At 49.2% G+C, this 15249-nt stretch overlaps 1 protein-coding gene across 1 annotated transcript in view; it reads right to left on the bottom strand.

Moving 5' to 3' along the window:
- Window positions 1-10945, bottom strand: part of cacna1ha (calcium channel, voltage-dependent, T type, alpha 1H subunit a) — a 96406-nt gene extending 85461 nt beyond the window's left edge. Inside the window, exons 1-2 of the mRNA XM_056406843.1 lie at window positions 10903-10945; window positions 9349-9791 (exon numbers count right to left, since the gene is read on the bottom strand). Coding sequence (XP_056262818.1) covers window positions 9349-9767 — 419 coding nt within the window. The 5' untranslated portion in view covers window positions 9768-9791; window positions 10903-10945. The remainder of the gene's footprint in view (window positions 1-9348; window positions 9792-10902) is intronic.
- Between the last annotated feature and the right edge of the window lie 4304 nt (window positions 10946-15249).

Here is a 15249-nt window from a genome sequence, read left to right as displayed (position 1 = left end):
TTCTCCTCCCTCTCTCTCTCTCTCTCTCCTCTCTCCTTCCTCCCTCTCTCCTCTCTCTCTCTCCCCTCCTCTCTCTCTCCACTCCTCTCTCCTCCCTCCCCTCTCTCTCTCCTCCCTCCTCTCCTCCTTCCTCTCTCTCCTCCTCCCCCCCTCTCCTCCTCTCCCCCTCTCCTCTCTCTCTCCCTCTCTCTCCTCCTCCTCCCTCTCTCTCCTCCTCTCTCTCTCTCTCTCCCTCCCTCTCTCTCTCCCTTCCTCCCCCCTCTCTCTCCCTCCCTCCCTCCCTCTCTCTCTCTCTCTCTCTCTCTCTCTCAGACAGTAATGTGATCAGCGCCTGTTGGGTTATTCATGTGAAGCTCGACATGGGGAAACGGCTCCGTACGGCGGGAACACACACGCACACACACACACACATCAACAACAACAACAACAACAGCAAAGCTGATTAAGAGCATCCGTTCAAAACAATGTGACCTCAAAGCATAACTGAATACTGAGCGTCCCGTTGAAGAGAAGGAGTTCCACCGCGAGGGCAGGGTCCCTGGGGTGCCCCCACGCCGGGCGTGTGTGTGTGTGTGTGTGTGTGTGTGTGTGTGTGTCGGTCGGTAATGCACTGTGAGGTCCAGTGTTTCAATTACCCCCGCTGACTCTCTTGTCTTTCCACCCCCTTGTTTTATAACCGTGAGCCAGAATAAATCCACTTTCATGGAGCGCTATTCTTCTCCCTGCAAATCAACCCCCTCGACCCGCCGGAAAACACACACACACACACACACACACACACACTTGTGTGTGTGTGTCAATAGGAATCAATGCAGCATGTGATCCAGTCCATATTAAACAGCTGAGACACCGAGAGCAACGACGAGAGGAAAGAAACACCCTGACAAGTGGTTTCATTATCAAAGAACAGCCCTTGAGCACCAGTGTGTGTGTGTGTGTGTGTGTGTGTGTTTGTTTGTGTGTGTTTAGAAGCAGAAGAAGAAGAAGAAGAAGAAGAAGAAGAAGAAGTGAAGCTGCCTGAAAAGACAAAATAATGGGTGGAGAAGGAAAGAGCAACAAAGAAAGAGAGTCCATTATTCAGCAGAAGCATTTTTTGGGAGAGAGGGGGGATTGCGTCCGCTGCATCTTCACTGCAGTAACCGTCAACAGAGGAAAGACAATAAAATAAAAAGTGCACGATAAGGAGGGCGAGAGAGAGAGAGAGGGGGAGAGAGAGAGAGCGGAGAGGTGGCCGATCGTCACTCCACGCTCTCCTGTGATTGGCCGATGATGGTCACACACACACACGGAATAGATTGGATTCAAATAGCCTCTCTGTCCTTTTCATTTCCCGCTGCTCCTCCATCATCACTTCTTCTCCTCTTTTGTCCCTTTCATTTTATTTCTTCTCTCAACTTATTTCTCTTTTTCTGTCTTCTTTTTTTTTTCCCCCCCACCTTTGTTCCAACATCGTCCACTTCCACTTCCTCACCTCTGACCTCTCCGTCTGTGTTCTATCCCAGACACTTGTTCTTCTTCTTGTTCTTCTTCTTCTTCTTGTTCTTCTTCTTGTTCTTGTTCTTCTTCTTGTTCTTGTTCTTCTTCTTCTTATTCTTCTTGTTCTTCTTCTTCTTCTTGTTCTTGTTCTTGTTCTTGTTCTAGTTCTAGTTCTTCTTCTTGTTCTTCTTCTTCTTCTTCTGTGTCATCCATCCATCTTCGTCTCTCCTTCTCCTCTCCCAAATTATAAGCCTTGTGCACCACCTGCCTCACACACACACACACACTCACACACACTCGCTTCCCCTTATTATTCCATCATTATCCAACATCAAGGAGACGCCGCATCACATTTCTTTCTTCTTCTTCTTCTTCGTCTTCTTCGTCTTCTTCTTCTTCTCCGCGAGGATTTCCACCGCGAGAGTGACAGAGCAGCTTTTTTTCCGGGTTCGGTGGGTTGAGTACACTTCCAGGGCCCCGTCGTCTCAAAACGCCACGCGTCGCCATGGCAACAGCTTCCCAAAAAAAAAGAAAAGAGAGAGAGTCAGCCGCCGCCGCTGCGCTGCCTCCAGACACTCGGGGCGACGTGACTGACGGCTCCCCGACCGGAGGAGGCGGAGACGAGATCCGCCGCGTACCGACAGGAGGGAGCGGCGTGCGCTCGTCAACGCCCGGGGGCTCGGAGCGAGGAGAGACAAACTATCATTTAACTAGAACGGGCACTCGGTAGAGCGCATACCTTCACAGATCACAAGATTGGGCATTGAATTATGAACATTTTGGCATTAGTTGCATGCCAATTGGATACAAATTGACCGTGCTTTGGTAAAAAGAAGATGTTGACCTTTTCATGACCTTGACCTTGATCTTTGACCCGATCAATCCCAAAATCTAATCAAATGGTCCCCGGATGATAACCAATCCTCCCACCAAATTGAATGTGATTCGGTTTCATACTGTTTGAGTTATGCGAGTAACACGCATACAAATAAATAAATACACGGCGATCAAAACATAACCTTCCGCATTTTCAATGCGAAGGTAATTAATGGATCAAACGCCGGAATACAGCGTGAACGGCTCCGCGGCGCGATAGCATCGGGGCGACGGGCTCGTGTCGGTTTGCACGTTTAATAGATCAAACGCGTCGGTCCGGAGGTGTGCCGCTCAATATGTTGAGAGTTAAAATTAAAAAAAAGATCTGTTTTTAGCTGCAGAGGATTAGCCTCCTGACCCCCGAGCGGCGGCGGCAGCCAGCCGGACTCGGATCGACCTTCGACCTCCGACACTGAAACTCGTCCGTCCCCCGTTCGGATGAGCCGCGACCCGATTGGCCGACGGGGTCGAGCTCTCCGAGAGACGTTTAATAAGAAAGAAAAGGGGAGAAAATACGCTTCTTTACTTCCTCGTCGAGAGTTTACGGAAACGCGTAGAAGCTGCATTGTTAAACGGAGGAGGGGTAACACTGATGCCAGCCTCGATATAAGAAAATAACTTTTAATACGGCGGAGGCGCTTTTTTCGTATGATTTCATGACACTTTATATTTTAAAAAGTCGTTATGCTAAGCTACGCTAACCGGCTGAATATTTACCGAAATGTTCCCGACCGTCGTTTCACGGAGAGAGCGCTCAGAGCCCGAGGCAGGAGAGGGTCACTGCCTTAACACAGGGTGTGTGTGTACGCACACACACACACACACACACACATTCCACGTGCACACCCTGCGTTTACAGGCGTGGAAGTCAGCGACATAAATTCCAGATTATTTAGCAAAAAGCAGTCTGTGAAGAAGGAGCCTGGGGGTAAACAAAGACCCTACTGTACTGGAAGTAATCCCACGACACACACACACACACACACACACACACCTTAACATCCCAGCAACACAGACACTGACCCAGCCACACACACAAACCGACACTGTCTTGTGCACTATCAGACATGAGCACTAATATATATCTTATCTTAATAAACACCTGCAGGGCAGTGAAACATAATGTGGACTTATTATATTTGGCTCCATTAAACATTCATAAACATTAATAAGGATTCACTCGTGTCAATTGTTACCGTAACACCGTCAATGTGAGGAGTTTCAGTTTAAGTTAAAAAAAATACACAAAACATCTGTAAATTAATTGTTCCTGCACAATTAAATTTAATAGATATATAAATAAGTGAATTCAGTGCATGCTTTTATTTTGAAAGGGACACATAACCCTTTTATTTACTTTGGGTCTATACTTTAAAGCAAATGTAAACAAACGTGTAGGATTTACATCCGTTTGATACACACACATTGTGAGGACACACACACATTGTGAGGACATAAAGAAACACACACATTGTGAGGACACACACATTGTGAGGACATAAAGGAACACACACATTGTGAGGACACACACACATTGTGAGGACATAAAGAAACACACACATTGTGAGGACACACACACATTGTGAGGACATAAAGAAACACACACATTGTGAGGACATAAAGAAACACACACATTATGAGGACACACAGACATACAGGCATTGTGAGGTCGCAAACACACACGTACTTTGTGAGGACATAAAGAAACACACACATTGTGAGGACACACACACATTGTGAGGACATAAAGAAACACACACATTGTGAGGACACACACATTGCGAGGACATAAAGAAACACACACATTGTGAGGACACACACACATTGTGAGGACACACACACATTGTGAGGACACACACACATTGTGAGGACACACACACATTGTGAGGACATAAAGAAACACACACATTGTGAGGACACACACACTGTGCAGGGTGTGCCAGGATACGCGTCATAGACAGGACCACTCTGTCTCTGCTGTGAAGCACACCTCATGACCCCCAATCTGCTGATATCATGAGCACAGGGCAAATATAATGAGTCACCAAACACACACACACACACACACACACACACACACAGACCTCAGGATGCTAGTCTGAGTGGCAGAAGGAGAAAGACGAGTTGCTGAATTCAAGGCCGCCTCTCTTTGTCCCTCAGACGGCAGCGCTGAGGTCCTTTGAAGGCATGAAACACGGAGGATGAGACCTCCATGACGTCCCGGTGGCCGTCAGAGGAAGTGCATCATTCAAGCGCCTCGACCCTGAAGGTCGTTTTCACCGCCGAGCGGCGTTCAGCAAACAGCGAGGCCTCTTATCTTCCCCGACACGTATCCGGGCTACATTTTAATGAGACTCGGCCATGCTGGAGATTTGTTTCACTTGGGTTGGTCGTCCTCCGAGCAAACGGCTTTAAATCTGTCTCCAATTTCACAAATCGGGTTCAATACGCCCCCCCAGAAAACTGAAATGGACGGAGAGATGATCGTCCTCCAACTCTAATCTTACTGCTTCGTAAAATAAACATAATAAAGAAATATTTCCATGAAAAAAATGCCCATAATCGTTAGCTAACAAGCCAACACAACGGGTTGTTCTGTGTGTGTGTGTGTGTGCTCTTGAACTTCTATGCCGGTGGGGACTTTAACCTGACTGCGCACAGACCCATGGGGACTCGTATCCCGGTGGGGACCTAAAGTGAGGTCCCCAGGGGCAAACCCCTCCCATGAGCTTCAGAACACTGTCTAGACACGCCCCATGCTCTGCCATGAATAAATGCCCATGATCTTTAACTAACAAGCCAACACAACAGGTTGTTCTGTGTGTGTGTGTCTGTGTGTGTGTGTGTGTGTGTGTCTGTGTGTGTCTTCACACAGCCTCATCTGTATTAATTTATGAGTGCAAGAGGCCCTCTCAATGTGTTTAGAGCACAGGATGACTAATGGAGACAGATAGCGTGATGAATCCACTCGTCTGGGATAGATTAACCTTGTCTGGCCGCCAGAATCTAATCGAATCAGCCGGAATCGGCTTGTTAACGTATCGCGGAGAAGAAGAAAAAAGCCTAAATATTGAGGCGTCAGCACTTAAAAAGTCGATTCAGGTGTAATTGTCCCGAACGCCATGATCAGCTGTCTTCCTCCCGCTGGGCGATCCGTCAGCACACAGCTGGGTTCAGCCCCTGGACTTCCAGTCGCTTTGCATTGCTGCCAAACAGGCAGCCGCCGGTATTTTCAGTAGACTTCGCAAGTAAACAATATCGAGAGTATCAATTCATCTGCCGAATAAACTGTTAGAAGAACCGGGTGCCAGAAAAGTGAGAAAAGGACCCTTCTACACACTCGGGTTCGCCAAAACATCGATATCGGGACATGGGACTAAATACGGTGTTACACTAAGACCGTAATATGGCACATGTGTCGTCTTTTTCTTGGTTTTAAAGGCTTAAGTGTTCTGTAAAGTTATATGCGGAGTATTTATATCCACATTGCAGATCATCACCTATCAAAAATATCGCTGTGACTCCGCCCACTTCTCAGAAACCAATGAGTCTGGAACCAGAACGTTCTCTTTCTGTGCTTTGTAAACGATGACTCAATCATCTGATGGATGTGAATAACTTGCTAGAGAAAGGTGTTCTCTCCATGCTAACGGCGACGCGGCTCTATTTTTTTGTCCACGTTATGAATCCGTCACTCATTCTCAGCCTCTTGTTGAAATATGCTTCGCAGTCGAATGCAAAACAATAACTTGTCTACTGCAAAATAAAAAAAGAGCACTCGTGCAAAGCTGCCTCCAGGACAAGAACAAAAAAATGTTATTCAGCGGCCGACATCGAAAACTCAAACGCAGCGACAGCAGAGTGACTTCCTCTTTGAACGTGTGTAGTTTGTGTTGTTTGTGTTGTTTGTGTTCTTTGTGTGCCGACGGTGAATCTTCGGCCTTCTGTTTGCGTGAACAGAGGAACGAGCGAAGAGGCAAATAAAACTAATCGATAAGCGGCTCGCTTCAGCGACCGCAGTACGAGCGACGCGGAAGTTCGTTTTCCGACGGCCATCTTAAGACGTTAACGAGCGTGTCGGCTAATCGATGCTGACCAATGAGGCGCGAGCTCCTCTGGTGATTTTTTTTTTTGTGACGTGAGATGAGCTAAGAAACTTCCTTTATCACTTTGACTCCTCTTCCTCCGGAGTCACGCTCAAACCCTCGTGTGCACGCCATCGTGCGCTTGAGTGGCAGAACATTTACGCTGGGAATAATATTTACACAGCCCACCGTGGACCACCAACTGCACTGCTTACACAGTGAGTCCTGCACACACACACACACACACACACACACACAGGGAATACAATTTAGAGAGCTGTCCGGTGAGCGCCTCATTCAGGCTCCCTCGGTAAAAATCGGACAACAAACTCGTTTTCTAACACCGACCGGGACGCGAAGAAGAAGAAGAAGAAGTAGTGAACACCGTCAGCTCCATCGTGGTTATCTACATCCAGACGTAGTCCAACATTAACATCCGTCATGTTCAAACGTCTCAAAATAAAAACGTGTGAGAACCAGAAGTTCAAAAACAAACAAACAAACAAACAAACAACGCTCGTCTATTGGGACTTTCCTCAATAAAACCTTAAACACACGACAACCAGCTCACACGTAGAGACCAGGTCACTCATCCCGTCGTGCTCCGTCCTCCGTGGCTTCTCCAGATGACATCGTTAATAACTGGGGACATGGAGTTTGAAAACTAAGGTATTGAAGACCGTTAGAATATTAAATATAAACTCTTCTATCAAACCTTTGAACGTCTAGAACATGATCAGTCAGAGAGCTTCTTTCCTTTTCCTGCATCTCCACCACTGAGAAGCTTCTGATCCAAGTTCACACGGTCACAAAGGGGTCAGGAAGGGGTCAAGAAGGGCTCACGAAGGGATCAGGAAGGGGTCATGAAGGGGTCATGAAGGGGTCACGAAGGAGTCAGGAAGGGGTCATGAAGGGGTCCCGAAGGGGTCATGAAGGGATCAGGAAGGGATCAGGAAGGGGTCCCGAAGGGGTCACGAAGGGGTCAGGAAGGGGTCAAGAAGGGGTCACGAAGGGGTCATGAAGGGGTCTCAAAGGGGTCAGGAAGGGGTCATGAAGGTGTCCCGAAGGGGTCACGAAGGAGTCATGAAGGGGTCTCAAAGGGGTCAGGAAGGGGTCATGAAGGGGTCATGAAGGTGTCCCGAAGGGGTCACGAAGGGGTCATGAAGGGGTCATGAAGGTGTCCCGAAGGGGTCAAGAAGGGGTCACAAAGGGGTCATGAAGGGTCCCGAAGGGGTCATGAAGGGGTCTCAAAGGGGTCAGGAAGGGGTCATGAAGGTGTCCCGAAGGGGTCGCGAAGGGGGCCCGAAGGGGTCATGAAGTGTCTCAAAGGGGTCAGGAAGGGGTCATGAAGGTGTCCCGAAGGGGTCAGGAAGGGGTCATGAAGGGGTCTCAAAGGGGTCAGGAAGGGGTCATGAAGGTGTCCCGAAGGGGTCACGAAGGGGTCATGAAGGGGTCACGAAGGGGTCATGAAGGTGTCCCGAAGGTGTGACGAAGGGGTCAGGAAGGGGTCATGAAGGGGTCTCAAAGGGGTCAGGAAGGGGTCATGAAGGTGTCACGAAGGGGTCATGAAGGGGTCACGAAGGGATCAGGAAGGGGTCAAGAAGGGGTCACAAAGGGGTCAGGAAGGGGTCATGAAGGTGTCCCGAAGGGGTCACGAAGGGGTCACGAAGAGGTCACGAAGGGGTCATGAAGGGATCAGGAAGGGGTCAAGAAGGGGTCACAAAGAGGTCACGAAGGGGTCTCAAAGGGGTCAAGATGGGGTCCCGAAGGGGTCATGAAGTAGTCACAAAGGGGTCAAGACGGGATCCTGAAGGGGTCATGAAGAGGTCATGAAGGAGTGGTCAGCTCACACAAGCCTGCGTCACGGCCTTCGGTCCCAATATGAAACGTTTACCGTTGCATCTTTGCATCTTTGCAGCTGCTGAGTCGTCGGATGCATTTTTCATACCCCGCGTATTCGTCTCCAGGTACACAGGAATGTGCTCAGCAAATAAATATGACTCAGGTCCTGCGTTTGTTTTGTTTTTTTAACGCCGCCCACCCCTCCGCCGCATCAGGAACATTGCAGTTCATCTTCAGTTTTTCTCTCTTTTTGGATTTCACATCCTGTTCTTTTTTCTTTTTTTTTTCTTTCGCTCCAGCGTGTTAAAAACATCCCACAGATGAGAATAATCCAGGCCGGATGTCGGGCTGAGGGGTGTAAGAATAGAAACTCAAACTGGACACGAGCGGCTGAAAAGCTGATTCACCTGAACTATTTGGCATCCCCACGCCTCCCCACAAGGGGGTCCTGTCACCTGAGAGATTAGATCCAATCCGTGCAGAGAGATGGATGACGGGGGGGATGGGGGGGGGACGGACGGATGGGGGGGGGGGGGCTTCAAACACACTCAGATGTGAACGAGATCCAAAAACAACCCCAGTGACGTTAACCAGCGCTTCAAACCGACACCTGCACAGAATCAGCTAAAAGTTTAGAAGAGAGAAAATAAACCCACGACGCAGGACGCCAAATGCAATGTCAGGACACACGGTCACTGGAGAAGATGTTTCCATGAGCGGGAAAGGTCCAGAGACGCAGAACAAGTGGACAACTTTGCACGAATCAAGCCAAACATTGCATTGCTGTGTGTGCGTGTGTGTGTGTGTGTGTGTGTGTGCGTGTGTGTGTGTGTGAATGTCAGTCCACCAAGTGACGGAAAGGAAACATCCAAGTTTCCTTCCTACGTTACGCACGTGTCCAAACAAACGAAGGAGCTCCAATCAGAGAAGCCTCGACCAGCAGCGTGCAGAAGCATGTGACCTACCTGTTGTTGAGGTACTCACACACACACAGGTGGTGGGGGGGCCGTGGGGGGGAGGGGGTAGAGGACCCGGGTCTAGGTTTTTTATCTCCGCGTGAAAAGGATATGGGTTACAGACGAGGCGGAGGCACCAGTTGCGGGGCCTGGTGGTCTGCTTCAGGCAGAAGAAGGCCCCGGGGGCCAGCGCCGGGTACGGCTGCTCCTCCTCCTCCTCCTCGGAGACGCAGTCCGGATCCCGGACGGGGCCCCGGACGCGGACCCCGAACGCCATCGGTCCGGCGTCCGCTTCCAGCTCTGGTTCCCGAATCTCGGGACTCCACCTCCTCCTCCCGCTCCCCTCCACCTCCTCCTCTTCCTCCGCCTCCTCGTCTTCGTGGTGGCGGCGGCGGCCTCCTCCCCCCCCGGGGTCAACATCGTGACCTCGCGGGTCGTTCCCGAAGGGCGTCGGTATGGCGAGCCTCACCTCCTCCCGCCCCTCCGGGCACTCTGCGTACTGGAAGCGTACTCTCCCCTCGCCATCAGTCATGATAGAGCATCAGGCAGAGCCACTCTGAGGGGGGAGGTCAGAGGGAGAGGGAGAGAGAGAGGGAGAGAGAGAGGAGGTGCAGAGCGACAGAATTGGAGGACGAATCAACTCGGAGGCAAAAGAGCATCGCAGACAAATCACATAACGAGCCAAATAAACACTCAGACCGAGCCGCTCGGCGGCGGAGCGACTCGGTCCGATCAATCGGCTCGCGGGTTATCAATGCTCCGCTCTTTACTCGCCGGGTGGCGCTCGCAGCTTTTTTTTTAACATTTATTTTCCCAAAACATGTCATCTTTCTGTGGAAATATCAAATGAATTAAAAAAGAATAAGATACAAAATGAGAATTTTTGTTGGCAACATGAAATAAAAACACGAGCGTGTGAATGTCAAAGGAACCAATGAGCAGCTGATGCTTCTTATGGATCCATTAGAATAACGCAAGAGAACTCTAGCAGTGCCACATGAATCATATGAGATATGATGAGAGTATTTTGTGTCTTATTTCCCTCTCTGGTCGTGTTGCTATGTGAGTGAACAGATGGATGCTCTGTGTCTGGGCTACTGGAGGCTGTTAGCACACACCACGCAATGGTGGGCAGGGAATGCGCAAAAGAAAACACACACACACACACACTGACAATAATTGCCTCACTAATCCTGATTATTATGTATTTTTTAAGTAGAATAACATCGAGAGCCACACATTAGTCATCATCATCCAGCTGACAAGACTTTTCTCTTTTTTAAAGGGCTTTTTTTAAATGGGCTTTGTTATCCATCCTTTGCGGCTGCGTGCGCGTGTGTGTGTATGTGTGTGTGTGTGTGTGTGTGTGTGTGTGTGTGTGTAAGGGGGGGGGGGGTAACGCATCTGACGCTCGCGACAGTTGTCCGCTCCGCTCTCCTGATACGATTGTGTGACAAAGAAGAGGAAGAAATGTGTCACACGTGCTGTGGGAAGAGCACGAAAAAGAAGAAAAAAAGTGAAGAATAAAAAAATACAAAAAGAGAAACACACCGGCGGAGAGAACGGAGAGAAGAGCACCTGTGTTCTCACAAAGACTCGTTCCTGGACTCGGAGGAGAATGAGAACATCAAAGGAAGACGGAACAACTTTATTCCTGATTAAAATACCTTCTCGAGACGGAATCGGACGTTCCCATAAGCATGATCCGAGACTTCCCGTGTTCCAGCGCGCCCAGCCTTCCTCAGCAACCCGGAGCTCCTCTCTCTCTCTCTCTCTCTTCAAATCTCTTCACTTTTGCTTTTCACGGATTAAAATAAAGGTGATAATCCGAGGAATCTTTTTGGAAGAAGAAAATAATCACGACCCCCCCTCCTCCCTCCCCCAAAAAGAGAAAAGATCACTGGAAGTGTTCAAAGAGAGGATCCTCCGACGCGTCCTCCGTGCATCCTCATCCGCGTGCATCCTCGCCGAGGTGTCGGTTACGCGGCGGGGAGACGCGCGCGTGGAGAGAGGACGGGACCGAGCGAGGGGCTCGCGCGCTCTGCCGGAGCTCCGTGGATGATCTGACACGGAGGAACTTGGCCCAGGACCCCGGGAGTCCTGGCACGTGACGTGCTGACCGGCTGTGTGTGGGGGGGGGGGGGGACGTAGCTGTACAGCACACCCACACGTACACACACACACACACACACACACACACACATGCGCACAACGGAATGAAACATTTATTCGAGCTTCATGAGGCGGAAGAAACAGAAACACAAGGAACCATTGTTGTTGTTGTTGTTGTTATCTTAGTTTATCTATTCCTCTCTTCCATGATGCATTCCTCTAATCTGTGTAGCCATGGTAACAACGTAATATATATGAAAACACTAAAGTAAGGGAGATGTAGTGTCTGTACCTTGTGTGTGTAATAATGTAACACGTTGCATGTTTTTATACAAGTGTGTGTGTGTGTGTGTGTGTGTGTGTGTGTGTGTGTGTGTGTGTGTGTGTGTGTGTGTGTGTGTGTGTGTGTGTGTGTGAAGGGGTAAGGTGGGGGCGGGGCTAACAGGTGGGGGGCGTGTAAAAAAAACAGACTTCCGCAAATTGGGGTGCAAAATGACATTTCTTAGTGGCCACAGGGGGAATTGCAGGAAACGTGACGCCCACTTCCCCCCAAAAGACCCCGCCCACCTGGACCTGGACCTGGACCCATGAGGGGAGGGAAGCCATCTTGGAAAACGTCAATCTTCCCGAAATGAAAGTGTCTTTCATTTATTCTCGTGAGGCGTCGGCCACCATGACGTCACGGTGAAAAAAACCTTCAGGTGAACTTTAGAGTGGAGTATCGTAGTGAAGACATTTATAATAACTGTTGATGTTCTCACGGCCCGGCGCCTCCACGCGAGGAGCCGGGCCGGGTCAGAACCCGGTGGTTCTGCTGCTGCCGGGTCAGAACCCGGTGGTTCTGCTGCTGCTGTCCTCGTCTTTGATCTCTTTGATACTTTTAAACTCTGCTGCTGCAGGAAGAACACTGAACTCATCTGAAGACGCTTTCAGAGACGCCCATATATGGTCACGATGTCTGAGAGGGTTTAATAAAGGATCTGACAGCTGATGGGCCCGAGGTCCCAGAGGAGGAGGAGGAGGAGGAGGAGGAGGAGGAGGAGGAGGAGGAGGAGGAGGAAAAGAAGATCTGTCTGTCTCTCATCCCAACTTCCATCATGTGCACAAAGTTGGAGCTCATTACTGGAGGCCGGGCCCCAGTGAGGCGTCCACTGTAATGCCGGCTCCGGTTTCAAACCCCCACCTCTCAGCTGTGTGTGTGTGTGTGTGTCGACCCTTCAGCCTCAGTGATATATATATACATATATACATATAAACATATACATATATATATAAACATATACATATATATATATATACATATATATACATATAAACATATATATATATACATATAAACATATACATATATAAATATATACATATAAACATATATATATATACATATAAACATATATATATACATATAAACATATATATATATACATATAAATATAAACATATATATATATATATATATAGGGAAGAAAGCATCTCTTCCCAGTGTAACTCCTGTGTGTGTGTTGGGACTCGTTCTAATCAATAGGAATGTGAGTGATTCTCACAGATAATCAATAATCCTCCGTCAGCCTCTCATCCATCCCCTGGCTGTCCCGACCACTTCCCCCAAACCCCCATCACCCTCCACCCATCCCCCACCCCACCACGCCCCGCGCTCCCTTCCACGACCACTCCCCATCCATAATTCTCTGGTCTCCTTCTCTGGTCTCCTTCCCTTGTCTCCTTCTCCTCGGCTGCCGTTGCTCGAGCCCTCATGGAAGTGGAGAAGGAGGACGAGAGGAAGATTGCTTTTCATCTCAAATACTTCAGATCCTGAGACGCCGCAGGTCCAATCACTTCTCTGGCTCGCTCGTCTCTATCTATCTGTCTCTTCCCCTCTCTCTCCGGGACTGGAGTATTCTCATCGGGGCCCCCACCCCTCCCGCTGACGTACGTGGGGTGGGGGAGACTCTTGCAGAGGGCTCCCCCCCCCCCCATCCCTGCCTCCCCACCCCCCTCCCTCCTGGGAGACGAGTGTGTTGCTCAGAAGCCCCGAAGCAGACGCTCGATGTAGGATTGAAATCCAGCTGAGAAAAGTACAATGAGATGAATAAGAAATGAAAAGAGAGAGAGAGAGGAGGAGAGAGAAGAGATGGGGTGAGAGGAGGAGAAAGGAGGAGCGAGGAGGCGAGAGGAGGAGAGAGGGAGTGGTGTCCCTCTCTCCGTCTCAGTCAATCTAATGAAGCAGAAACATATCTGTGTTCATACAGGAACAGAGCAGACAGTTACATAATCACACACACACACACACACACACACACACACACCAGTGACAGCTCGGGAGGGAACTGACCGTCACACACACATCACGACGATGACATCGTGGAGGAGGAGAACGTTTCATAACCGACATTCACACACGAGCTGAGAGGAGGACACGGACTCTGACCTTCACACGACCTCCAGGAAGGAACGCAGAACCCGGGAGGGAAGGAGAACCGGACGTCGTCGACTTTGGAGTTGACGTAAAGAACCCTGGTTTGAAAGGTTCTTTGAGGAACCAAATATGGGTTCTTTTAGGTTCTTTGAAGAACTATTTCAGGAAATGGTTCTTTAAAGAACCCTGGTTTGAAAGGTTCTTTAAAGAACCATAAATGGGGCCTTAAATAACCAAACACATTTAGAGACACGTTTATAGGTTCTTTGGAGAACCCTGGTTTGAAAGGTTCTATGCATCGCTCTGAAGAACCCTGTTGGGTTCCAGGTGGCCCCTCCATGGTTCTACGTTGGGGCTAAGCGGTGACGAGGACACACAGCCGGGGATCCAACGGCCGATCTTCTGATTGGCTGTCAGCTAACACTCAACTTTAAACAACAACAACAAGGTTGTTACTTTTACACACCCTCTGCACGCACACAAAGGCACACACACCGTGGAAGTAGATGTGTGTGTTCATATAATCATTCACAATGTGTATCTGTGCTGAACACACACACACACACACACACACACGTGAAGGCTGTGAGTCTGATGACTGGTTCCCGTCCGCTGTGCGTCCTCCATGGTGGCGTTCTGCTGCATCTGCACGCTGTCTGCTTTCATCTTTTGAAAATGATGATAAAAAAGTAACATACACACACACATACACACACACACATACACATACACACACACACACATGGCCACACCCATACACACACACACACAGCCACACACACACACACGCCCGCGGGCGCTGACCGCCTGCTGACCTCTTAAAAAACATGAGGCTGATTTTCAATGCAAAAAGCTGCAGGTTGCCGAGGCGTCCATGCCCACTCACACACACACACACACACACACACACACACACATGGCCACACCCATACACACACACACACGGCCACACACACACACACACACACGGGTTGACTTCAGAGAGAGTGACGGAGAGGTTGAGACCAGAACAGGGGAGAGATGAATAGAGAGGCATACAAAGAGAAAGAGAGAGAGACAGAGAGAGAGAGAGAGAGAGAGAGAGAGAGAGAGAGAGACCATGAGTTGATGATGTGTTATAGCAGGAATGAAAGAAACATCTGGATTATAATCTCATGTTGCACGACAGCATCTGGCCGCCGTCTGCATATATATATATATGACAATACGTGACAATACATTATATAAGCTGCATTCTCTCTCCGGTCCACCAGGGGGCGACTCCTCTGGTTGTATAGAAGTCTATGAGAAATGTTCATGGTCTCAATATTCTCTCGTTTTAATCTTTAATCTTTAATCAGCCTGATGTTCATTTAGGAGTCAAACAGATGAAGTATAGCTTTAGGGGCGGGGCTTCATCCGGGCGGCGATGAACTTTTCCAACGCCAATCAAACCAAAACGTGTTGCAGCTGCGGCGTGAATGACGCCATCGGAGAACAGCGAGCT

Source organism: Pseudoliparis swirei, chromosome 23 (assembly GCF_029220125.1).
Source record: "Pseudoliparis swirei isolate HS2019 ecotype Mariana Trench chromosome 23, NWPU_hadal_v1, whole genome shotgun sequence".
Lineage (NCBI taxonomy): Eukaryota > Metazoa > Chordata > Actinopteri > Perciformes > Liparidae > Pseudoliparis > Pseudoliparis swirei.
The sequence above is the reverse complement of the archived record's forward strand: the minus strand, read 5'-3'. Positions and strand labels throughout refer to the sequence as shown.